The following is a 25287-nucleotide window of genomic DNA, read 5'->3' as shown; positions in this document are numbered from 1 at the left end:
GTCTATATATACAGACAACTGAAAAACTGCTGTACACCCTGAAACTAACCTAACATTTGTAAATCAACTATACTTCACCAGAAAATAAATAAATAACTATTCTAAACTGAAACAACAACAACAACAACTGGGAGTTCCTGTTGTGGCTCAGTGGGCCAAGAACCCGACATAGTATCTGTGAAGATAACGGGTTCGATCCCCAGCCTCCGGTGCTGCCGTGAGCTGTGGCGTAGGTTGCAGATACGGCTCAGATCCCACATTGCTGTGGCTGCAGCTCCTATTCAACCCCTAGCCCGGGAACTTCTGTATGGTGCAGTTGCAGCCATAAAAAGACAAAAACAAAAAACAAAACACAAAAAAAATCTGATGGTGGAAGCATTTTATTGCATTTTTGTGGTAAATCATGTTTAGCCTCTTGAGATATATGAATCTTTACACTAATAAGTTATACTATAAAAGACAGTATAATCCCTCCCTGAAAAGGAGATGTTATCAAAAACTCAGAAACATAAAATAAATATCCAAAATGATATAACAACTAAAAAAATGAATCAAACCCTGGAGTGAAGGAAGCTTTACAGAACACCTCAAATGTTCTGCACTCCCACTAATGAATCTCTTGCTGCTCTCAATGCACTTTAGTCACGTTCCACCAGATCTTACTAACTAATTGGGATTAACTTCTACATGTCAGTCTGTGTTAACTGCCTCCTTCACAGAAATACTTTCGATGTAAAATAAAATTCATTCTGCTGTGCCACTGGCTCATATTTTCACAAGGGCAAACTCAAACAATTAATTTCCTAGGACTAAAATTAATTTCTTAAATTTTCTTTAAATCTGAAGGCAAGGACATTTAATGAGCAATAAGATAACTGAGGACAGCATTATGATGGTAATTCTCTCTGGGGAAATCAGAAGAGTCACAGCATGGACTCAGCAGATCCCCTAGAGAGAAAATTATGTCCTGCAATTCCTAGCGGTATTGTTATCAATGATCTAATACACAAGCCAGTCTTGACTACAGTATTTAACATCATTACTAAGGGTTTCACTGTTACTGCAAATTCATCTCTTACCGGTGAGTCTCATGCTGCCAATTATGTAATTTAATAAGTGATATTTTATATGAACACATTTCCCAGAACTTAAAAATAACGAAATTTTGAAAAGTATTTCAATGTTACCTGGCAATAAAGCACACTCTGTACACTTTAGCACCTATCATTCCATGCGTGATCTCTGAAAAGACATCACCCATCTCCAAACTACACAAACTGAAAGATCCTCTTGAAAATATGGAACACAACCCTATTTTCTACAAACCTCACTGGAAATTAAAAAAAAAAAAAAAACATGAAAAAAAATGTGCCAGCAAAGTCTAATTAGTCATGCATCTTCTATTTGAAAAATGAACTCCCTAAAATTTCTTGAATGATTTCAAAAGTCACTTCTTCCTAAAGAAATTAAGTGTCGGAGATTTACATCAGATGGAACAATACGCCATTAATCATTATAACAGACATTTAATCAAACAAAGGAGAGAATTCACTATAGCATAAGAAAAATGAGTGACCAAATATAACCAATTATCTAGGTAAACATTTATAAGACCCTGGTATTTGAATCACTTAATCATCATTAGTTATAGTACCCAGCATAATAATTACTACATCCAAATTATGTTACCAAAAATACTGATTACCCTTCCCAGCGTATCGTGAGTAGGATAATAACAGAGACACCTCCATCCCCCCATGGGCACCACCAGCTATGCCTGATAAAATTAAGGCTGGCAAGCAAAACCCCTGCTTGAGAGAAACAGAGACAGAGAGAAGAAAAGAGGCTTTCAACAATGTATTCATTTGTTCCACAATTATTAACGGGGGGGGGGGGTAAACAAATACATGATACAAAAGCAATGAAAATATGCAAATACATAATAGTATCTAGTATTTAAGCTCTAAGAAGAGAAATAAAACGGCGTGATGTAATGGACAACTAGCAGATGTTATTTAAAATTGGGTCATTTGGGGATGACCATGACGAGGACGTGACATTTATGCTGAGATTAAAAGATCGGAAGGCAAAGAGGGCAGAAGGAACCCCTGGAGGGAACGTCTTAAGGAAAGAACGAGCTTGTGTGCTGAAGGAACCCGGGATGGCATCTGGGGACATGGGGATGGGCAAGGAATGAGGTGAGAAGAGGCACTGGCAAACCACGCAGCGCCCTCCCGGCACAGGGAGGAACCTGGGTATCCAGCAGGGGAGCACTGCACTGTGACCGAGCACACACTTACAAGGAGCCCTCACGACGCTGCGTGGGGAAGGAGTGGGGAGGAGGCTGAGCACAGCAAGAGAGGAAGTGGGGAGACTGGACAGAGGGCAGCAGACCTGGTGCACAGGGCGATGTGAGCAGCAGCACAAGTCAGGATATAACCTTGAGGCAGAGGCACTGCTGATGAACCAAACGTGAGGAGTGGGGACAGAGAGGAGGCAAGGACAGGTCACAGAGGTAGGGCTTGAGCACCATCGATGGATGGTGATGCCATTTCTGGAGATAAGGCTAGAGAAGCAGCAGTGTGGGCAGAAGGCTGGTAATAAAAATGGAGTAAAGGATATAACACGACACAGAGGCAAGCAATGGGTAGAGGAACCTGTGTGCCAAGACCATTCCTGGCCACGTCGCCATCCTCCTTGCCATGGAAAGACAGCTACCCATCCTCATGCTCATCATCACCTAAGGAGGGCTCTCCTCGTGCCAAGCACCACACTAAACACTCCGGATCTGCAGGAGCTGCCAACCATTATTCCTCTGATGTACTGATAAGAAGCGAGGCTCATGGATATTAAAGAACCCACCCTTCATCACACACCCAGAATTCACCCCAGAGTCTGACTTCCGAGCTCTGAACCACCACAGTGAACAGCCCTCCCCTTCCTGCTGGCTCCCCGGCTCCTCCCATAAATGCTGGTGTCCCAAAGGACACCAAGCTCCCTCCGCTCAGTCTGGGCTGTGTCATCCACGGTTCAGGGTCCTCGTTGCTGTCCTGGGAGTCAGTGATGACTTAAAGGGATCCCCAGGACTCTCCTCACCCCCACTGGACACCCTATCATGACCCTTCTAGAAACCCCTCCTCCTCCATCCCTCATTCCCCTACACCGAGTGCAAGCCAATCAAAGGGGGGGAAAAAAAGATCGCATAATTAAATTTATTCTACATAAATGTCTCTGGGAAAAAAAGGACTTATCAAAATTTCTAAAATGTATTTAGATAATTATAAGGCCTAACCAATTTCAAAAATAGTTTCAGAGTGCTAAGACACAGTGAAATTTGATGTCTGGCTCCTATGACTCTATCATTACAGAGTAGATGGCTTTTACTGGGTGGACCTTCTGATCATGGACACTTAAAAAGATTCTGAAAATGCTGGCTGGTCTAGTAAAAGAACCTAGAAGTATAAAGGAAAGTGACTTGAGCTAAGGAACGGATAAAAGATATAAATCCAAGGTTGTGAGCAGGGATTTTTCAAATGGGACAAGTGCGTGGTAAGTTGGCTCAGCAATGGATAGGAAGGAAGACTTGGCGTAAAGAACTGGAGTAATGAAGGCGGTAAATTAAAGAGGCACCACAGTTTAAGATGGATGAAGTCAACTCTAGTGACTCAAGAGTGAAATTGTAACAGAACAGTGGGAAGGTAGCAATCATACCTGGTACAGAGGATGAGGCAGCCTCTATTTTCCCACCATCATTCTCCCTATATTCTGGTGAAGTCATATTTCAGCATGGTGGAAGAGAGATACTTATGGTATTTTTAGCCTGCTTTTTAATATTATGGCTTAAGTGGCCATAAGCCACTTCTTTAGTCTTATAGATTAGCTGGTCTGCATGAAAGACCAGAAATATAGTTTAGTTGAATGTTACTATGTCTCCCTAAGATGATGATGATGGCTCCCGTCCCAATACACTAATAAATACGGGTCAAGGATTGAGTGGACATGCGACAGAAAGGTCGACATGGTAATTAAAACTGCTAGATATTCAGGGAGGGGGGAGGGGGGGAGAGAAAGGGAGGAAGGAAGGGAGAGGGAGAGGGAGGGAGAGAAAATTCATTATTTGCAAATGGCTATCTGGGCTGGGGAATAAGCTGACCTTGAGGCAGATTCCTTTTACACTCTTATCCAGATATAAAATTATACATTTCTTTGACCAGAGATCTAAGGCTAAAAGCTTAACATTTATTCCCATACTACCTTTGAGTGGCCTTTCATACAGATAATCCCAATCTGCCATTATAGGGACTAAGCATCTACCATTAGTTTAAATCTTTTTGTGCCAATAAGTTATTTTGTTCAGTAACAATGGTATGTCTTCATGGAAAACTGACTTATGGTTGCCAAGGAGGAGGGGGAGGGCGTGGGATGGACTGGGAGTTTGGGATCAGTGGATGCAAACTATTGTATCTGGAGTGGATAAGCAATGAGATTCTGCTGTATAGCACAGGGAACTATGTCTAGTCACTTGTGATGGAACATGATGGACGATAATGTCAGAAAAAGAATGTGTATGTATATATATATATATGTATATATATGTATAACTGGGTCACTTTGCTGTATAGAAGAAAAATTGACAGAACATTGTAAATTGACTACAATAAAAATTTTTAAAAAGAAAAAATGAATAAATAAATAAATTTGGGGAATATTTGTTTTATGACTATTTAGTGAGAAAGCTGTGTGAAACATATCTATGGTCACATAAAAAGTCATAATAGTCACATGGTAAAGATATAAAGGGAGACAAAATATAAACACATCCTAAATGTAAAATGATACAAATGAATTCTAACGAACATGTTAGAATCTGTACGTTCAATGCTGCTCTTCAAACAGGCACCGTCAAGGTTATGGACTTACTCCAGGAGGGCTTCTACTCCTGAAAATATGTCTGAAATTCCTCCTCCGGAACTGTAATCAGTTTGTGAACCATATGAAAATGACTGGTCTCATGTGTAAGAAGATACTCATTTTGATCAAAAGAAGAATACCAAGATCATCTACTTTTTTCACCAAGTACATACGTGGCTCCAAAAGATTTTTGAACATTCCCAATATCAACTTCACCCTCAAAAATGGAACACTTATCACCACTGTATTTACTAAACTATATTTCAGGCTCTGGACGCAGGACCAAATACAGTCAGGAAACCAAAGGAGTATCAACCTCATCTCTGCCCACATCACTCTGAACAGACTGGTCCACAGAAATTTCCAAGAGAGCAGATGAGAGAATCCTTATTATCCCTACCCTATTTTAGAAATCATCTAAATTTCTCAAGGTATTTCCTTTAAAAATGGAGGAACACTTAGCCCTAAATATGTAAACATGAACAACCAATCGAAATTCAAGACTCAACCAAGCTTTACGTACTTTGATATCGCTTGTCATCTGGCAGATTTCTTATCATTTTACATGGCTACACGGTGTTTCCCTAAAATAATGCTCACGTAACTAACATCTATAAATATTAACATAATACAGTTAGATTAAGCAATAGTTATCTTTCATTTAGAGATTAATTCATTCACCCAACAAATACTAAGTAGCCATCATCCATTACTCATAGACAGAAAATACCATCGACAGAAGTGAAGCCTACACCGCTTGGCATACTGCATTCTTACTTATTAGGAGCAAGCTAGATGGCACAAATGGACCTGTCTACAGAACAGAAACAGACTCTCACACATAGAGAGCAGATTGCTGGTTGCCAAGGAGGAGGGCGAGGGAGTGGGGAGACGGGGAATTTGGGATTAATGGACGCACGCTGTTACATTTAGAATGGACATGGAGTCCCCGTCGTGGCTCAGTGGTTAATGAATCCGACTAGGAACCATGAGGTTGTGGGTTCAGTCCCTGGCCTTGCTCAGTGGGTTAAGGATCTGGTGTTGCTGTGAGCTATGGTGTAGGTGGCAGACATGACTCGGGTTCCGAGTTGCTGTGGCTCTGGCGTAGGCTGGCAGCTACAGCTCTGATTCGACCCCTAACCTGGGAACCTCCATATGCCACAGGAAGTGGCCCTAGAAAAGGCAAAAAGACAAAAAGAATGGACAGACAATGAGGTCCTGCTGCAGAGTACAGGGACCTATATGTCCAATCACGTGATAGAACAGGATGAAAGATAATATGAGAAAAACTATATATGACTGGGTCACATTGCTGTACTGCAGAAATTGACAGAATGCTGTAAAGAAACTATAACAAAAAACATTTTTTAAAGAAGCAAATTGATAGAAGAAACTCCTCAATGATCACTATTTTTCTGAGAATAATCTTGTTGTCATCTTCCAAATTCCGGATTTCCCCTAAGACAACCCTTTCCTTAAGGCCTCTATCATGGAGTTCACAGACACCACAGTGAGCCTGCTCAGCTCCAAGGACTAAATCTCCAGGAACAGCACCGGAGACCATTGCCTGTGCACCTAAGCCCTGGAGCTGGAAAAGAGCAGATTCTAAGCGAGATGCGACTGAATCTGGGTCCAAACAGGGAAGGACACAAAACGCAGCTGGAGACAAAAAAGGAGACCAGGTGACACGAGACCCTCTCCCTGCGTCCCGTACGGAGATGTGGCGGATCCTGAGGGCTGTCAAAACCAGCGTTTAAGGAAGTGATACAATAAAATGTGTGCTCTGGAACAATGCATAGGGCTACGATGTACAAAAGGAACTAGAAGTGGTAAAAGGAGAGGTAAAGAGGTCAGTTCAGGAGCCTCTGCAACAATCCAGGCAGAAGGCAGCAATCCCCTGCAAGTCAGGATGGAGAGAATCCGCCGACTGAAGAGCTTTTTAAGGTAAAATCAAGGGAACGTGAAAACTGCCTAAATATAAAGTATGAGAGTCACTTGTTTTTAGTCTGGACAACTAGATGGACAGTGCGAACAGTCACAGGCAGAAGGACAATCCTGGGCAGAATACGATAAATTTCATCATCAAGATAAAATTCCATCAATAGTGGAGCGTCCCGCTATTCAAAGGTCCAGGCACTTGAGGTACCTATAAAAACACCAAGAGGCGCAGTGAATGAGAAGATCCAACTGGCCAGGAAGTATGAGGAGCCTTTGCTATGAAACTAATGAGTCAGACAGACCCACTCAACTCCCAGCGCCCACGCCAGATCCTTCACCCACTTAGCGAGGCCAGGGATTGAACTCACATCCTCATGGATGCTAGTCAGGTTCTTAACCTGCTGAGCCACAATGGAAACACCTAAGGGTTTGGAGGGTTTTTTTAAATAAATCATTTCACACTACATTTGCATATAGACTGTTACCCAAGAAAAACAAAATGGTAAGTTAAAAAGAGTTCAGACATCTAGACAATACTTGACTTCTGGGTGGAAACTTTTCCTGGAGAAAGCGTCTTTCTTTTCCTCGAAGCTTTTCTTCCTTGCTCGGTTAGGGCTTGCTTCTCACATCTCAGTCTGACAAAGCGCTGCCAAGAATCGCTTCCTGTCCCATCTCTGGTGTAGGTACCTAGGTGTAGGCCACTGCTTGAACTTGTGCCAGAAAGAGACATTCGATGACATTTACATATTTTAATATTCATTTAAAAGGTGGTATTTGAAAAGAAAGAGACTGGGTTGATGTGCATCAAAGCACTTACTGAAGGCCTACTATGTGCTCCAGGTAGCACTCTGGGGACTAGGGATAAAGCTTAAACACAAAAGAAAGAAGAAAGACAAGGAACGAAATAGAAAGCGGTAAGGCGGTAAATTCTATTGCATGGACTGAAACGCTGCAAGTCTTTTTTCCTCCAAACACCTGCTGCTGTTTCTCCTGTACCTACAGCAATAAAGTTACTCGATGAAGTAAACTTAATAGGAGAACATTACACCAAAATGTCTATAGAGACTTCCAAAAATTAAAGCTGCACCAGGGAGTTCCCGTCACCGCTCAACGGCAACGAACCCAACTAATATCCATGAGGATGCGGGTTCCATCCCTGGCTGCACTCAGTGGGTTAAGAATCTGGCAATGCCGTGAGCTGTGGTGTAGGTTGCAGACACGGCTTGGATCCTGCGTTGCTGTGGCTGTGGTGTAGGCTGGCAGCTATAGCTATAGCTCTGAGTTGACCCCTAGCCTGGGAACCTCCATATGCCACAGGTATGGCCCTAAAAAGCAAAAAAAAAAAAAAAAAGCTGTACCAAATGCTGCGCCTTGGCAAAATCAATGTATCAAAAGAAGCAAACTAAATGACGATCTTTATTTCATAAAGAAAGTAATTCTGTAAGATGAGCTAAAGGGAAGGCCTAGCAGTTACGACGTCCAAAATGCATCCCACTCAGCACAGTCCAGGGTGGGGACTCTGTTCTGACCCACGAAGCCCCAGGATTACTACCCTGAACGTGCTACACCGTCAGCTTCTTTTCATCCCTACGTGCCCACTTCACAGAGAGGCAAAAGCACACAGGGAACTGCTGTTTGGGCTGCCAGGAAGCTTAAAGAAATAAATGGTCAGTCCTCCTTGCTGCTTGAGCTGGAAGACTCCCAGACAAGATGCTCACAGCTGCCAAGCCATAAAAACATCTGCTTTGCTACCTGTAGATCTGGGATGCGTTCTCTCTTTCACAGGGAGCCAAAGTGTTAGACTAGGTATCTTCAGATTTAAAAATAATAATGATAACCTATTTCCTGGTGATTATTACAATTAAAATGAATCCTACCACTCCCAGAAATTCATTAAATTGTCCTCTGATTATATAATTATTTTATATTTATTTTTATGATTAAAAAATGAATGTAACTTAGCTTTCTTCACTCAATGACCGGAAACCAAAATACAAAATGTTAGCTGTAAACTTCCATTATTTAACATTAGTCTCAGATGAAAACATAAATATTTTATTATTCCACTGTCACCACCTTTTACAGTCAGTTTTTTCTTCTGTCTTTTGTATTTTTAGGGCCGCACCTACAGCATAGAGGTCCCCAGGCTAGGGGTCGAATCAGAGATGTAGCCACTGGTCTACACCACAGCACAGCAATGCCAGATCCAAGCTGTGTCTGTGACCTACAGCACAGCTCATGGCAATGCTGGATTCTTAACCCACCCATTGCAGCCAGGGATTGAACACAAGCCCTCATGGATCCTAGTCGGGTTCGTTAACCACTGAGCCACAACGGGAACTCCTGCTTTTTTTTTTTTAAATTAAGCTCTATCCATTGTTCTACAAACAAGAGACCAAAAAAAAATATGATTATATAGGAGACAAATCTAGTCAAAATATCATTTCAGTACTTTCAAAGGCCTCAGTAGAAATAATTACAGAAGGAAAAAGGGAAAGAAAGGGACGCTGAGAGAAAAAAAAATTTCCCTAAGTTCAAGAGAATGACAATAATACAAAAAAAATTAATAAAGACACATGAATCCTATATTCTAAAGCTTAAAAAAAAAGGGAACTCATACTGATCGAAAAATGAGAACACGCGTTACACATTGCGGGGTTAGAGTCGTCATCACAGAACAAGAAAAAGAAAGACATGCCAAGAATATACATCACTTGTCATTACACACTCAGAGAGCTGCCATCCTCCGCTTCCGTTTAAGTCCAGACGCATCTTAGCATCACAAGAGTGGAGGAAGTCACTCAACTAACCATATGTTGCCGAATCACCCGTTATTCAGGCCAATGGCGTGGAACAAAACAAAAGAAGGTTGTCAACCCCAAGCAGAGGCTGTCCTTTGCCAGCCTTTAAAAATAATGCTCCCGCGAAGCAGTAACATCTTTCAAAGACTTAATAAGCAACAGCGCCTATAAACCCTTGTCAGGTAATCTCACACCATCAGTCCGGCCACAGAGACAGAACCAACCCGCCCTCCATCCCCCACCTGCCACAGCCACCAGGAACCGGAGGACAGGTGCCTCTTTCCAGCGAGGTGCTCGGTCCAGCCCCAGGTAGCAGCAGCAGGAGGCAGGGACAAGGCAACATGGTGAAAAGGAGAGACAGGACCAAGCACGAAACTTTGAAATGTAGGCTGCGCGGCGACTCTGGGTCCCAGGAAGCCTTGCCTTTTTTCTGCCTTCTGCAGCCACTCTGGCCCTTCTTGGTGGGGAAGTCAGTAGGAAGCAAGAACCTAAGTGCTTGGGTTTTGTTTTGTTTTGTTTTGTTTTCCTTTTAAACTTAAAGCTGTTCAAAACTGAAAGTTTCAAAATCATAACATAAACTACCTAATTTTATTTCATTTTATGGCCATGCCTACAGCAAGTGGAAGTTCCTGGGCCAGGGATGGAACCTGCACCATAGCAGTGACCCAAGTAGTTGCAATGACAATGCTGGATCTGTGGCACACTGCACCACAAGGGAACTCCCAGACTCCCTAATTTCAGAGGTGCTTCTTTTACTATCTTTGCTAGACCCTAGACATATAATATGGAACAATAGTATCTTATGTATGTGTATACAACTGGCACTAAGATATGCCTATGTCTAAAGATAGCAGCTGCCTCCTATAATCTTGATCATTTATGACCATAACATAAAATATAGAAAGATTTAAAAAAAAAAAAAAAGCACACAATCATCTTGAAATTAAAATACTGGCCTTGGAGTTCCCGTCGTGGTGCAGTGGTTAACGAATCTGACTAGGAACCATGAGGTTGCGGGTTCAATCCCTGGCCTTGCTCAGTGGGTTGAGGATCCAGTGTTGCCGTGAGCTGTGGTGTAGGTTGCAGATGCGGCTCGGATCCTGCGTTGCTGTGGCTCTGGTGTAGGCTGGCAGCTACAGCTCCGATTGGATCCCTAGCCTGGGAAACTCCATATGCCGCAAGAGCGGCCCAAGAAATGGCAAAAAGACAAAAAAAAAAAATACTGGCCTTGGAGTTCCCGTCATGGCGCAGCAGAAAACAAATCCATCTTGTAAGCATAAGGTTGCAAGTTCAATCCCTGGCCTTTGCTCAGTGGGCTAAGGATCTGGTGTTGCCATGAGCTGTGGTGTCGGTCACAGACACAGCTCGGATCCGGAGTTGCTGTGGCCGTGGCATAGGCCAGAGGCTACAGCTTTGATTTGACCCTGAGCCTGGGAACCTTCATTTGTCATGGGTGTGGCCCTAAAAAGTGAAAAATAAAAATAAAATATTGGCCTTACTCTAAGCTCAAGGGTCTCTTTTCTGAACACAGTACAGAGGATTCAGATAGGTGTAACACAGAAAAGAGTGTAAAATTGAACTCAGTGACGGGCTAATTTAAACACGTTCACCTGAAGGAGTCCCTGGCTGGTTTCAATCACATTCTTCCTGATCCCCTGCTTCATATGAGGAGTTGCAGTATCACAGGGCATCCAAAGAAAGGAAGACGCAGGGCAAACCTTCAAGGAGAGTGTAACCCAAGAAGCAAAGATAGGGAAAATGTCCTTGTAAAATGACACTGAGGTCTCAGAAATACCAGAAAAGAGATATACTCACAAAATCAGAAAAGGATTCCCTGTGCAGATGGCATTTTAAATGGCCCTTGAAGGATGGGCACAATTTCAAGAATTGGAGATGGAGATGAAGGGTGCAAAATGAATAAAGTCAGAGGGGCAAAAAGAGTTTATTTTGTAGACAGGAGTTCCTGAACTGTGCTTCACAGACACTGATTCTGAGAGGAGCTGATTAATCTGCTTAAAAAAGGGGGGGGGGTCCCCATAATCAAATAAGCTTGGCACTCACTACAGCCCAAGACCCCATCCTGTAAAATCCACAGTGTACACCGACACAGGGAAGGCTCTGAGGATCACAGAGCAGCTGTGTAACCCAAGCCTCCCAAACTTATCTGACTACACAGAAGGCATCTGAAAGAACATCTATCAGTTTCCCTTTCCAGAATTACCATCAAGCCAAACTGGGACAAGGCTAGCAGAGGAAGCCTGAGACTCTGTAGAAGGAATACTTCAAACACCAAACCGAGAAACACTCACTGATGAATAACAACAAGAGCGAGGTGCTGCCTCTGTGCAAGGGTGAATGTTACTTTACGTCCATCAGCATCGATGAGGCTTTTATTCAGGGCAAGCATCCACCATGAACAACGGATGCTTCCTAATTACTTTCAACGGTGTGGGTACCTGCTTGGCTGAAACATTCCTTTCCCTTCATTTATGTTACAAAGAACAAGCAAATACATAGCAAGGGAAACATTACTAGTCAGAGAACGAGGACAGGGGTGGTGATGAACTCAGTTGTGGGCAACGCAGGACCAGCCAGCCAAAGCAAAGACAGGCACAAAAGACACAAACACTGCTTACCCCTTTTTTTCCCCTTCCTAAGCCTAACATGAACTCTCAAAGCCTGCAGGTCATTCAATTCAAGTTCCAAGCTAAAACTGAACCTTTATTCATGTTTGTACGTGAGAACGAAGAATTCTAAAACAATACTTTAAAACAGAAACAATTCTGATTTAAGCTTGGAAATTTATAGTTAGCATTTTGGGCTACTTTATTTCCTAACGGAACCATAAATGTACTTCCTCCTTCTGCACTACACACACACACACACACACACACACACACACACACACACACACAGTTTAGAGAACACATTACCTGTGGCTGGAACTGAGGAACAGGTGGCCCTTGCATCCCTTGGGATTGCTCATCCATTGTCTGAAGCAATGGGAATTTCAGAATTCTGCAAAAAATGTGAAGTTGAAATTTAGATAATGTCATCAGCACCAATCCATACCCGAGTTACCTAACGCTTCAAGAGTGTCCATTAAGACATTCCACACTCTTATCTGCCACTTGCTAAATCCAAGCTCTGTTGAGCGAACACGAATATTCACTGCCTCAACTCGTTCTTCTCAGAAGTAGCATTTTATGCTTAGAAAATCCTCTTCTGTGAGATGCAATTCTTGCTCCTTCATTATGGCTTAGAGATCCAAGAGGCTTCCCTCCCCCTCCCCAGTATGAGAGGATCACCTTGTCTGATGAGCCTACAGTCACAGCCAGTGCAGGCTTCCTACAGTCGCAGCCAGTGTTCACATTCCTTAAACACACCTCATCTTCCTCTTCTAAAACTGTTAGTACTTTCATTCTTTATGTCCAACTCTAATGCTTACTGTGATTTTTAGGTTTAAATTTAAAAGGAGACTCTCATCCTGAGCGAAGTCAAGTCAGAAAGAGAAAGACAAATACCATATGATATCATTTATATCTGGAATCTAATATATAAGGCACAAAGGAACCTTTCTGCAGAAAAGAAAATCATGGACTTGGAGAAGAGACTTGGGGTTGCCAAGGGGGAGGGGGAGGGAGTGGGATGGACTGGGAGCTTGGGGTTAATAGATGCAAACTATTGCTTTTGGAATGGATGAGCAATGAGATCCTGCTGTGTAGCACTGAGAACCATGTCTAGTCACTTATGATGGAGCATGACGATGTGAGAAAAAAGAATGTATACATGATGTGTAACTGGGTCACCATGCTGTACAGTAGAACATAAATAAATAAATAAATAAATAAAAGATTAAAAAAAAATTTAAAGCCCAATCTTCAGATGAGAGTGTTTGTTTGCTTATGCACACTTTGCTTGTGATTATAAAACAGCCATCCACTACTTCAACAAACTCAGGCTAAAGACCACATGCGAAGTTCTGCAAAGGCTCAAGAACTGAACTAGGGAGTTCCCGTTGTGGCGCAGCAGAAATGAATCTGACTAGGAACCATGAGGTTGCAGGTTCGATCCCTGGCCTCGCTCAGTGGGTTGAGGATCCAGTGTTGCCGTGGGCTGTGGTGTAGGTCGAAGATGTGGCTCAGATCTGGCGTTGCTGTGGCTGCGATGTGGGCCGGGGGCTACAGCTCCAATTGGACCTCCAGCCTGGGAACATCCATATGCCGAGGGTGTGGCCCTAAAAAGACAAAAGACAAAAAAAAAAAAAGAACTACAATCAAAACTCAGCCAACACCCAGTCCAGGAGCCACTTCTGCACAGATTTCACACAAATATCTCTAGGTCCTCCCAAGGGTAATTTTATAACTAAAATTTTGTGGGTTAAAAAACTAGGATCCATTTAAATAGGATCAACAGAAAAACTACAACACATCTTCACTTCATACGCTCTTTAAAAAGCAATAAAAACATTCTAGCCGTGGATCATTTGTTATTGCAAATACTTTCTTCCATTCTGTGATTGTCTTTTTAAAACCTTACTAATGCATCTTTCAATTAACTTATGAACAGAAATTCACAAATTTAATATGGTCTAATTAATCAACCTTTTCTTTTATGATTAATGCTTTTGTATGCTATTTAAGAATTATTTCCTTACTCTAAAATTCTCATACATTATCTTCTAACATAAGGCTTGTTGTTTGCCTTTCATATTTAAATCTGAAGTTGACCTGGAATTCAAGTTTTGTAGGATAAAAAGTAAAGTCATTATTCAGTCTGTTTTTCCATATGGCTATCCGACTGACCTCAAATCACATACTGAAAAGATTATCCTTTACCCCATGTCACACTGCAGTGCTGTTACATCATCCTTGTCACATATCAAATGACTGCTTAAATATATATATATATACTACATTTGTGTATAGTCTCACTTTATTATAAAGTCTTGATATATGCTTACATCACATCTGATTTTAGTATGAATTTTAGAAGCTGCCTGTTTGTTTCTATTTTTTTTAAGGCTTTTGGGATTTTGATAGGATTATATCAACTCTATAGATCAACTGGGGAGAAGTGAGAGTTTAATACTATTGGGTCTTCGAACCCATAAACACAGGATATCTCATTTATCTGAAGTGTAATTTCTTTCAGTAATGGTTTTCAGTTTCAGTATTGGTCTTTCACATATTTTTCCAGGTTCTTTCCTAAGTATATTGTATTTTTGATACTATTATAAATGGCAGGTATCTTTTACTTCTATTTTTCTGATCTTTGATAGAAATATGACCAATTTGTGTATATTGGCCTCTCATCTTCTTGCAAACCTGCAAAACTTACTCATTAGTTCAAGTGGATTTTTTGTAGATCCTTGCCTTACTGCAATGGCTAGAACCTCCAGTAGAGTGAACAGAAACAGCGATGGCCTTTACTCGTTCCTATCTTAGGAGGAAAGCAGTCATTCATTTACCATTTAAATATACTGTCAGATTATATTTTTCTTTTTTCGCTTTTTAGGGCCGCACCCGCGGCATATGGAGGTTCCCAGGCTAGGGGTCCAATCGGAGCTACACCTGCCAGCCTACACCACAGCCACAGCAACACAGGATCTGAGCTGCGTCTGTGACCTACACCACAGCTTACAGCAACGCCAGATCCTTAACCCACTCAGTGAGGCCAGGGATCAAAACGGCATCCTCATGGATCTCAGGTTCATTAACCACTGAGCCACGAAGGGAGCTCCACATTTTTCATTCCTGCCCTAATTTATCAGGCTGAGGTAGTGCCCTTCTATTACTACTTTGCTGAAAGATTCTATAAAGAATAGATGTTAGATTTTTGTCAAATGCCCCTTCCGTGTTCTGAGCTGATTATGCACTTTTTTACTTTGTTAAAATGTTGAACTTTGGTGATTCTTTTCTCTTCAAATTTTGAATGGTCATTTTGGTGACTGTTAAGCCAGTATTCATTTCCTGGATGAACCCCACTTAGTCATGATGTATAATCATATTTACATATCATTGGATTCAAGGAGGGAGGAGAGGGAAGGAGAAAAGGGAATCCCAGTAACAAATGAGAATACCTTTCAGTGTGAAATCTAAAGCATTAAAATCAACACTTCATATCTAGTGTCCCATGGATAATTCCGTAAGACACTCCATGAAAAAAAAAAAAAAAGGGCTTCCTGGTCAAAGACCTCTGTGAAATACTACTTGCTCCATGAATCTCTCTTAGAGTCACAGTAAATATTAGCATACTAAAGGACCCAAGCAGGCTTGCAGGGTTTTGTTTTGTTTTTTTTTTTTTTTAAATAAAGCACTTCTGTTTAATTGAGTTCATCATAAAATGCTTTCTTGTGTGTAACGTGTTTTAATATCCCACAGCTTGACTAATCCTAAGAACACACTCTGAGTTTGTGCTAGATTATGACAAAGTGGGGGTTTCATCATACCTACTGATGTGTGACAATATCTAAGCAAATAAAATTATGAAGAAAAGAAGCCAAAGTTAAAAAAAAAAGAAACATAAAAATCAAAGAAACCTTAAGAAGTGATTTAATCTAACAATTGTATTACAGGAAAACCACTTCTACAGTATCCAGACAGAGGTCAAAAAGATTCTGCTTAGAAAATAAAAGTCTGTATGCAATTCTTATATGGCTTATAAGCTTAGCAATACAATGAATAAAAAGCAACAAAATTTTCTTTGCACAATATCTAACAGGGTTCCATATGTTACTGGATTCTTAATGCTTTTACAGAATAAGAATATATCCGTGTTTGTACACTGATTTAAAATCATTATTTATCATATTTCCAAAGGCCAAAGATACTTAAATATTATTTCTTTCCACTAATCTCATAAATAAAACACAAACACATCTGAATATATATACGTGTGTGTATATATGTGTATATATACATTAAATATGCATTCGGTTTTCTAGATTACAAATTCTGTATTGTAGGGCCCTATCTGTGTGGTCCACAGCTGTACCTGCAGTGTTTAGGTCAATGCTTGGCACAAAATGGGTGCTGAATGTATACTGAATGAATGGATGCATGCATCTCTGTCATAAAAACATCTAATAATTACTGCTATACTTTAATAAGATTAAAGACAATGATGAGTAAAATAATGATCAAATTCAACAAATTTGGCAACCAATCTTCAATCAATAAAGGCCACCTGAAGAAGGTGCTGCCTGATTTGGGTTTTAAATAAGGAAGAGAAGCTCACGAGGTTTAGATGAGGCAAGGAAGAAGGGAAATTGGGGAAAAGCAAAAAAACACACTGAAATACCCCAAAGCAGAGCACGACATCTTGTAAGTAATTTAAATTTAAAGTTGGCAAGTGGTAAGAGATAGCTGCTGGAGAGTTAATATCAGAAGGTTAGGCTAACAACATAGCTATCAGTCCATGAGAAAGCTTTTACGGTATTTACTCTATCCAGTTATCCAGTTGGTATCAGAGAGCTAATGCTGGGTCAAGCAGATAAGGGGGAGAAGGTTCCCTATTTTGGAAATATATTCATCTTTGCCATGTGACAGAGTAGGCAGGCCGACAGCTACAAGCAAGACCAGTCAAGAAACTGCTGCAAGGATCCAGACAAGAGATGATAAGCGCCCTCACCAAGCGCCTTCCACTTGACTTTAGCCAACTTTGGACACAACTCTCACTGTCCTGAAGTGCTCTGTAACCCATTTTCTCCTGGCTTTCCCCCCACCCGCCACTGCAGCTGCTTTTTCTAAGCTCCTTTTTCTAGCCAACATATATGCTGGAGTGCTCTAAGACTTGCATCTTCATTTTCCTCAAGCCTACATTTTCTCAAGTCATCCCATCCAATCCTATGACTCTAATGACTCCCCCCCACCAAGACTACTCTGAAATGTCTCTCTCTACTATATAATCTGTTCAGAGCGCTGAGCTGCAAACACCAATATCCAAATGACCACCTGGTATCTTCACAAGCCTTGAATAAAAGATTCCATCTCTCATTCCTCAAGAAAAAAAGAAAAAAAAAGAAAAACAAAAACTAACTTCTCTAATCTTCTTTCTTTATAGAGGATCACTGTGGTCCAGTTCAAAATTCTCAAACTTTTGGGTCCCAGGACCTCTTTATCCGAGAACCCCGAAGGGATTTTTTTCATGTAAGTCATGGCTATCAATATTTATCATATTGGAAACTAAAACTGCAAATATTTTCTCTCATTACACAGCTTGTCCTTTCAATTTGTTCACTGTTTCCTCTGCTGTGCAAAAGCTTTTAAGAAACAACAGCTCATATAGCTCAACATCAAAAAAAGAACAGAAGACCTAAAGAGATATTTGTCCAAAGAAGACTTACAGACGGCAAGAGGTACATGAAAAGATGCTCAACATAACTAATTATTAGAGAAATGCAAATCAAAACTACCATGAGGTATTACCTCACACCTGTCAGAATGGCCATCATCAAAAAGTCTACAAATAATAAATCCTGGAGAGGGTGTGGAGAAAGGGGAATCCTCCTACACTGCTGGTGGGAATGTAAACTGGTGCAGCCACTGTGGAAAACAGGATGGAGGTTCCTCGAAAAACTAAAAACAGAGTTAACACAGGATCCAGCAATCCCAGTCCTGGACATTTATCCAGAAAAGATGAAAATTCTAACTCGAAAAGATATATATACACTGCAACATGCATAACAGCATTATTAATAATAGCCAAGACATGAAAGCAACCTAAATGTCCACTGACACATAAGTGGATAAAGAAGATGTGATACATATACACAATGGAATATTACTCAGCCATAAAAAATAAAATAATGTTATTTGCAGCCACATGGATGGACCTCAAGGTTATTACACTAAGTAAATAAGTCAGATAAAGACAAATATCGTATGATACCACTTATATGTGGATTCCAAAAACATGATATAAATGAACTTATTTACAAAATAGAAGTAGACTCGCAGACATAGAAAACAAACTTATGGCTACCCAAGGAAAAAGGGGTGGGGGAAGGAGGAATTAATTGGGAGTTGGGGATTAGCAGATAACATACACTAAAGTAAACAAACAAGGACCTACTGGATAGTACAGGGAACTATGCTCAATATCTTATAACTTACTTAGAGGGAACGCTTTCAGCTTTTCACTGTTAGTGTGATGTTAGCTGTGGGTTTGTTATTACGGCCTTTTTTATGTTGAGGTATGTTTCCTCTATACCAACGTTGTTGAAAGCTTTTACCATGAATGATGTTTAACTTTATCAAATGTGTTTTTGACATCTATTTAGATGATCATGACTTTTATCCTTCATTTTGTTAATGTGGAGTATCATGTTGATTGATTTGCAGATACTGAAGCATCCTGGCATCCCTAGGATAAACTTCACTTGATCATGCTGTATGATACTTTCTATGTACTGCTGAATTCAGTCCGCTAACATTCTGCTGAGTATTTCTGCATCTATGTTCATCAGGGAAATTGGTCTGTAATTTTCTTTTTTTGTAGTGTCTTGGCTGGTTTTGGTATCAAGGTTATGCCAGCCTCACAGAATGACTTTGGAAGTGTTCCCTCCTCTTCAATTTTTTAGAATAGCCTGAGAAAGATAGGTGCTGACTTTTTAAATGTTTGGTAAAATTCCCCCATGAAGCTTTTTGGTCCCAGACCTTTGTTGAGGGGTTACTGATTACTGATTTGATTTCAATACTAGTCATTGGTCTTTTTCAGACCTTCTATTTCTTCCTGACTCAGTCGTGAAAGATTGTATATTTCTAGGAATTTATCCATTTCTGTTAGATTTTCAATTTTTTTTGGTGCACAGCTATTCTTATTCATTTACTCTTATAATTGTATTTCAGTGATATTGGTTATAACTTTTATTTCTAATTTTATTTGGGCTCTCTTTTTTCATTAATCTGGCAAAAAGTTTATCGATTTTCTTTTTTTAAAAAACAGTTCTTGGTTTCATTGACCTTTTGTTTTGTTTTGTTTTTTGTCTCTATTTCATTTATTTATGCTCTGATAGTTATTATTTCCTTCCTTACATTGACTTTGGGCTCTGTTTTCTTCTTCCAATTCCTTTACATGGAAAGTTAGATTGTTTGAAGTTTTTCTTATTTCCTGAGGTAGACCTGTATCACTATAAACTTCCCTCTTAGACCTGCTTTTGCTGCATCCCAAAGATTTTGGATCATTGTGTTTCTACTTTCAGTTTCCTCAAGGTCTTTTTTTTTTTATTTCCCCTCTGATATCTTCACTGACATGCTGGATTTTTTAGTAGCATGTTGTTTAATCTCCATGTGTTTGTGTTTTACCAGTTTATTCTTATAATTGATATCTAGTTGTCTAGTTTCATACTGCTGTGGTTGAAAAGATGCTTAACATGACTTTGATTTACTTAAATTTTTTGAGACTTTTGTTTTGTGCACTAGCATGTGATCTATGCTGGAGAAAGTTCCATGTACACTTCAAAAGAATGTATAGTCTGCTGTTTTAGGATGGAATGTTCTGTAGATATCTAGTAAACTCATCTGGTCTAATGTATACTTTAATAACATTTAATAACATTTCCTTACTGAAATCCATAGATATCTGGATCCATAGATGTAAATGTGGTATTTAAATCCTCTACTATTATCCCATTGCTGTCTATTTCTCCTTTTATGTCTATTAATATCTGCTTTATATATTTAGGTGGTCCTATATTAGGAGGATATATGCTGATGAAATAGAAGACATAGTTCCAGTTTAACTCTAGCACTAAGGTTTCATTCATAAAGCTGAGTGCTCTGTCTTAATTTTGGTAATAGTCTTACAGGCACAAAGAAATGTACATGAGAAATGAACATAAAACATGCTGAATATTACTGACAAAGAAATATAAATTTAGGCAATAATGAAATAATATAAAATTGATAGCCTTTCAAAATGATACATGTTTTAAAATTACATGCAATGCTCACATACATGTAATAAATAACCTTTCTAGAAAGCAACATGACAAAAAACATTAATAATCATTCATACACTCTTACTCAGTACTCTTAATCCCACAACTCTATCCTAAAGAAATAAATCAGTGACTGAATTTTGGATTGCATACAAGAATGTATATTAAAAAGCATTTATCATAGAAGAAAACTAGGAATAACAAAATGTCCAACAATATGAAAAGTCTAAATAAATTACAGTAAATACATAATATGGAACACTAGACTGAACCAATGTTTATTTAAAATTTTAATGATATTTAAAGATGTATTCAGAATAATGTGAAGTGAAAAAGCAAGACTCAGACAAATTTCCATGTTACATGTACTCAAAGGATACTATTCTTATCACTATCAATTAGATTATTATGCAACTATTTGTTTAAGCTAACTATCTTGCCAAAATATCAGTCAAATAAGGGCAGGAAATTATGCTTTATATATCACTGCATCCCCACAGTGCATGGCACAGAGTTAAACACAGCAAACACATAGTCACCTATGATTCTAATATGAGTTCTTAATACATTAAGTCACAAAAAAGCAAGCTGTATAACAGAATAAAACTATCTTAACACAATTTTGAAGGAAAGCACATTTGTATACATGTATGGGTATAGGCAACCTTTTATTCCATAATGGCAAAAGGATAATTCAGACCCACCCTCCCCTGTGAGGACAATTAGTTACACAAAACAAATATTTCTAATCTGCTTTAAGGCATCGCAGAGCTGTGGAAATAGTGAAGAATTCAAGGACCAGTATCTGAGGGATGAAGAAAACCAAGAAGTGGGTCAAACATCTAAGCATTTTTTTCCAATGCATGTTGCACTGGCTGTGGAGGGGCAGTTTTGAGGCCGAGAGGCTGTACAGCACTTTCAGCTTCTTGGGACTATGGAAACAAATTGTAGTCCTCAGTTTAACAAGGGGCTGTGGTGATACCCTCTCAATTTGAACAGGATCTTGAAAGCCTTAACCCTGGTAGACAAACCTCAGCATTAAGTCATCTGCACCCTGAAATTGAATTGAGGTGATCTCTGACAGCTAATATCTCAGGCAGCTGGTAGAAACAGATGAAAATACAGTCCAGAGAAACATAATATCTTAGGCTTCAAATTATTTCTACAAACAATTCTGCAAATGTAATCTCCAACATATAATAAAAAATAACCAGGCGCTCTAGCAGATAAGACCGCATGAACAAAAATCAGCAAAGAGAAGAGAATGAAAATGCTCTCAGATGGAAGCCTGAAAATGCCAGAAGAAGTCATAAATAAAGGCAATAGGGTACATTTAAAAATAAGTATTATCTGCTTGGATCAGTAGATAAAAGTGCTCATAAAGTTAAAATGAATTTAGAATTGAATACATGAAAAACCAATATATAAACAGAAGAGTTAAAGTGTTTTAAGGTTCCTATTAGAACGTCTGGGAAAAGGAAAAGCACAGATTAGCATTACCCTTATTTTTCTAGTCTATCTTCTCTAAAAGTTATTTTTGCACTTCTATTACAGTATAATTTATATACAGTAAAACTACCATTTTTCCTGTGCAATTTCTGTGCATGTTGACAAATTTAGTCTTGTCTACACCAGAATCAAAATTAGAACATTTCGGTCAGCCCATACAATGCCTGATATCCCTCTGTAGTTGGATCCTCTCCTGATTCCTTGCAAGCAGTGACCTGCATTCTATCCCATTAGTTTTCCCTCTCTAAGAGAACATCTACATGGAGTCACACAGCTACGGCCTTTTGAGTCTGGATTCTTGCACGCAGCATGATACACCTGAGATTCATCTGTGCTGCTGCAAGCAGTTTGTTCATTTTTACCCCGTTGGATGGAGGTACCACTGCTTGTTTATCCATCCTCTGGCTGAGGTACATCTGCACTGTTCCCCGTCTTGGGACAAATACAAATAAAGCCACTAAAAGCGTTTTCATACAGGTTCACACATTAGTTTCCAGTTTATGTAGGTAAATATCCAGGATGGGATCACTTGGGTAATGTCAGATCTTAATAAGATAAGGATGCATGTAAAATAGGTCTTTATGTGGTGTGCTAAGAAAAAAGAAAATGAAAAGTACCTCATTACCATCCTGCTTCCCACATACCTTCCCTGTGGTTTCAGGGAGGTTCTCCTTTCTCATTCTTTTCGTTTTGTTTACTCTAACAAGACCTTTACAAAAGACTGCATATCATATGTGCCTACTGGGTTTGCATTTCTGTCAAATCATCCTGAGAAGAAGAAGGAAATAAGAGAGAGGATTTCTAATAAAAACTATGGCAAATTGAGAAATGTATTGAAGCTTTCGATTTTGTGGAAAGGCAGACATTAGTGTCCCCTGACTATTCAATGAACTAGAACTGGTCTAAATAAAAATCGGTAACTGGCTGCTAAAAGAATATAAGTGCCATATTTTCACTGAATAACTAAGCCCACTATGAGAACAGATGTTGATAAATTCCTACTCCTACTCTAATAAAATGTATATGGCTGTTGCCTAGTCAATAAGAATGCAAAGTTGAAAAAAGTAGAACACAGATAACTGGAGAAATAAAACTTTTTTGACATGGCATAATTTATGTGTAAGTTTTTTTTCAAGAGTTTGAAATGAGGAAAAGTTTACAGCTCTTGGCAAACATCTCTCTCTTTGAACTAAATCTTTTTAGAGCCCCTGCTATACTTTAGACATGTCCTCTAAATATGTGAAAGAAGGATTCTACATTAGAATGAAGAGAAGTGTCCACCGAAATAACATTTTAAGGTTATTTTATGTTAAAGCATCACTGAAAAGTAACAAAACAAAGGCTGATATAATTAAGACCAATGTTTTTATTATGGCTCTTGCTGACACCTGCTGGTTCAGTTTTATCTTCCTCCTTAATATACATTGATATATAAGATATCAGCATCTCAGACACAAAAACAGAGTCCTTAGACTAATCAAGGGACCAACAACCCAAAAACTAAATGAGTACATGTCAGCCAACTCAGCACTTCCCATACCCAATGACTTACTGAAATCAGTGTTGTGGCTTTACCATAACTCATTGCCCAATGAATTTAATTAATACAAACTCTTTGTGTCCTGATGTTTTGATCCTGCCTTATTATTTAATTGAGATGAAAGTTACATTTTTTAACTTTAACTGTGAAAGCCAGTGGATCATGTTATTTAGAACTCAAAATGCCAAAAAGGGGATGTCTTTAAAAAAGTTACATAGGGTAATTTTCTGGTTTGTTTTAGCAAATCCACAATTCTATACTTGTAAAATAAGATAATAACACATGTCCCTTGCCAAGTCCTCAAATTTTGCTCTCTCCCCTCCCTCCTCCTTTCCCCTAAATCCACTATAAAATAGTATGTAAGAGCAGTGGCACTTTCTTCTAACTAGAAGAGGCTTCACATTAAAAAGAAAAAATTGGATGTCTCTTAAGAAAAAGAAATGCCACAGGAAAGCTGTCTTTTTTATTTACGTTTTTTTACCTGCTCTTACTCTTTCCCTAGTTTAGCAAACCTAATAAGCAATAGGTTCCATATACCATCCTTTAGTAAGGAAAAGGATTAACTCAAACCCAAGACTGTGCCTAAAGATATATGAAAGTCAAAAGGTGTGCAATGTAGATTATGAATAAATCCACTCTCTTCATTTCTTATTTAGGCATTAATGTTTCTCCCATAGCAAACAGCTACTTAAACCTGAATAAGAGCTGCTTCCTAAAACATCATCTTGAACAGAACCCCCAGTTGTTGTTGTTCAGCTGCCTGGACCACTCACCCTGATTCCCACGCCGATGCTGACTGAGGGGGTCTGGAATGGTACCTACTTTTCTCCATTAAAGAACAAAGACATAAAAAGGTACAGAGCACAACACATCTGGAGAACTACACAGATTAGAGCTTAACAGGTGGTGGGTTCTGTCCTGAAGCGAGGAGGACTGTGGCAGCTACAGCTCTCATTTGACCCCTAGCCTTGGAACTTCCATATGCCGTGAGTGCAGCCCTAAAAAGGCCCCCCCCCCCAAAAAAAAAGGAATATTAGAAGGGACAGAAACATCTCTTGGCACAGACACACAGAAGTCTCGTCTGAATATCTTCCCCCTCCGTGTTTAAAACAGATCTAAAGGCATCCACTAGTTTCAAAACTATATACAATCTGACTTACTCTCTCAATTACAATGTTTAGGATAATAATTTCAGACAATATCTGTAAAATATCTGTGCTTGATTTTTAAAATAACAAATATGTAAGTCTAAGCTACTGAACCTTAAAGCAATCAAGCATCTTGATGTCCACCAGTTCAGGAGACGGAAGCCAAATATGGTTGCAGCACAGCAACAAATGCGCTAAGAAGTGCTCGGGCTCCAGGGTGCCCTAATGTAGCATCCAGGCACAAACACCGCTGCCTTCCTGAAAAGGACCTTTGAAAAGAACTATATAAAGGAAGACGGGAAGGTGGGAGGGAGACCAAAGGAGGCCCAATAAGTTCAGTGAGGTGCTCTCCAGACTATAGACTGACCACCACCTCTTCTCTGAGCGCTTGTCCCTGGAGCCTTGCTGTGGGTGGGGAGGGAGTCATGCTTCTACTGATTCTGCCACCTAGACCCCTGCCCCAAGAAGGGACTTATTAGGAAGTGTTTTCACAAGCCT

The 25287-nt window shown here is 39.7% G+C and overlaps 1 protein-coding gene across 2 annotated transcripts in view; it reads right to left on the bottom strand.

Moving 5' to 3' along the window:
* NEK7 (NIMA related kinase 7) overlaps nucleotides 1-25287 on the bottom strand; it is a 157729-nt gene that overhangs the window by 87167 nt on the left and 45275 nt on the right. For both annotated transcript variants that reach the window (XM_047755524.1, XM_047755525.1), the window contains exon 2: nucleotides 12584-12668. In XM_047755524.1, the coding sequence (XP_047611480.1) occupies nucleotides 12584-12640 (57 nt within the window). In that variant the 5' untranslated portion in view covers nucleotides 12641-12668. The remainder of the gene's footprint in view (nucleotides 1-12583; nucleotides 12669-25287) is intronic.

This window comes from Phacochoerus africanus, chromosome 12 (assembly GCF_016906955.1).
Source record: "Phacochoerus africanus isolate WHEZ1 chromosome 12, ROS_Pafr_v1, whole genome shotgun sequence".
Classification (NCBI taxonomy): domain Eukaryota; kingdom Metazoa; phylum Chordata; class Mammalia; order Artiodactyla; family Suidae; genus Phacochoerus; species Phacochoerus africanus.
The sequence above is the reverse complement of the archived record's forward strand: the minus strand, read 5'-3'. Positions and strand labels throughout refer to the sequence as shown.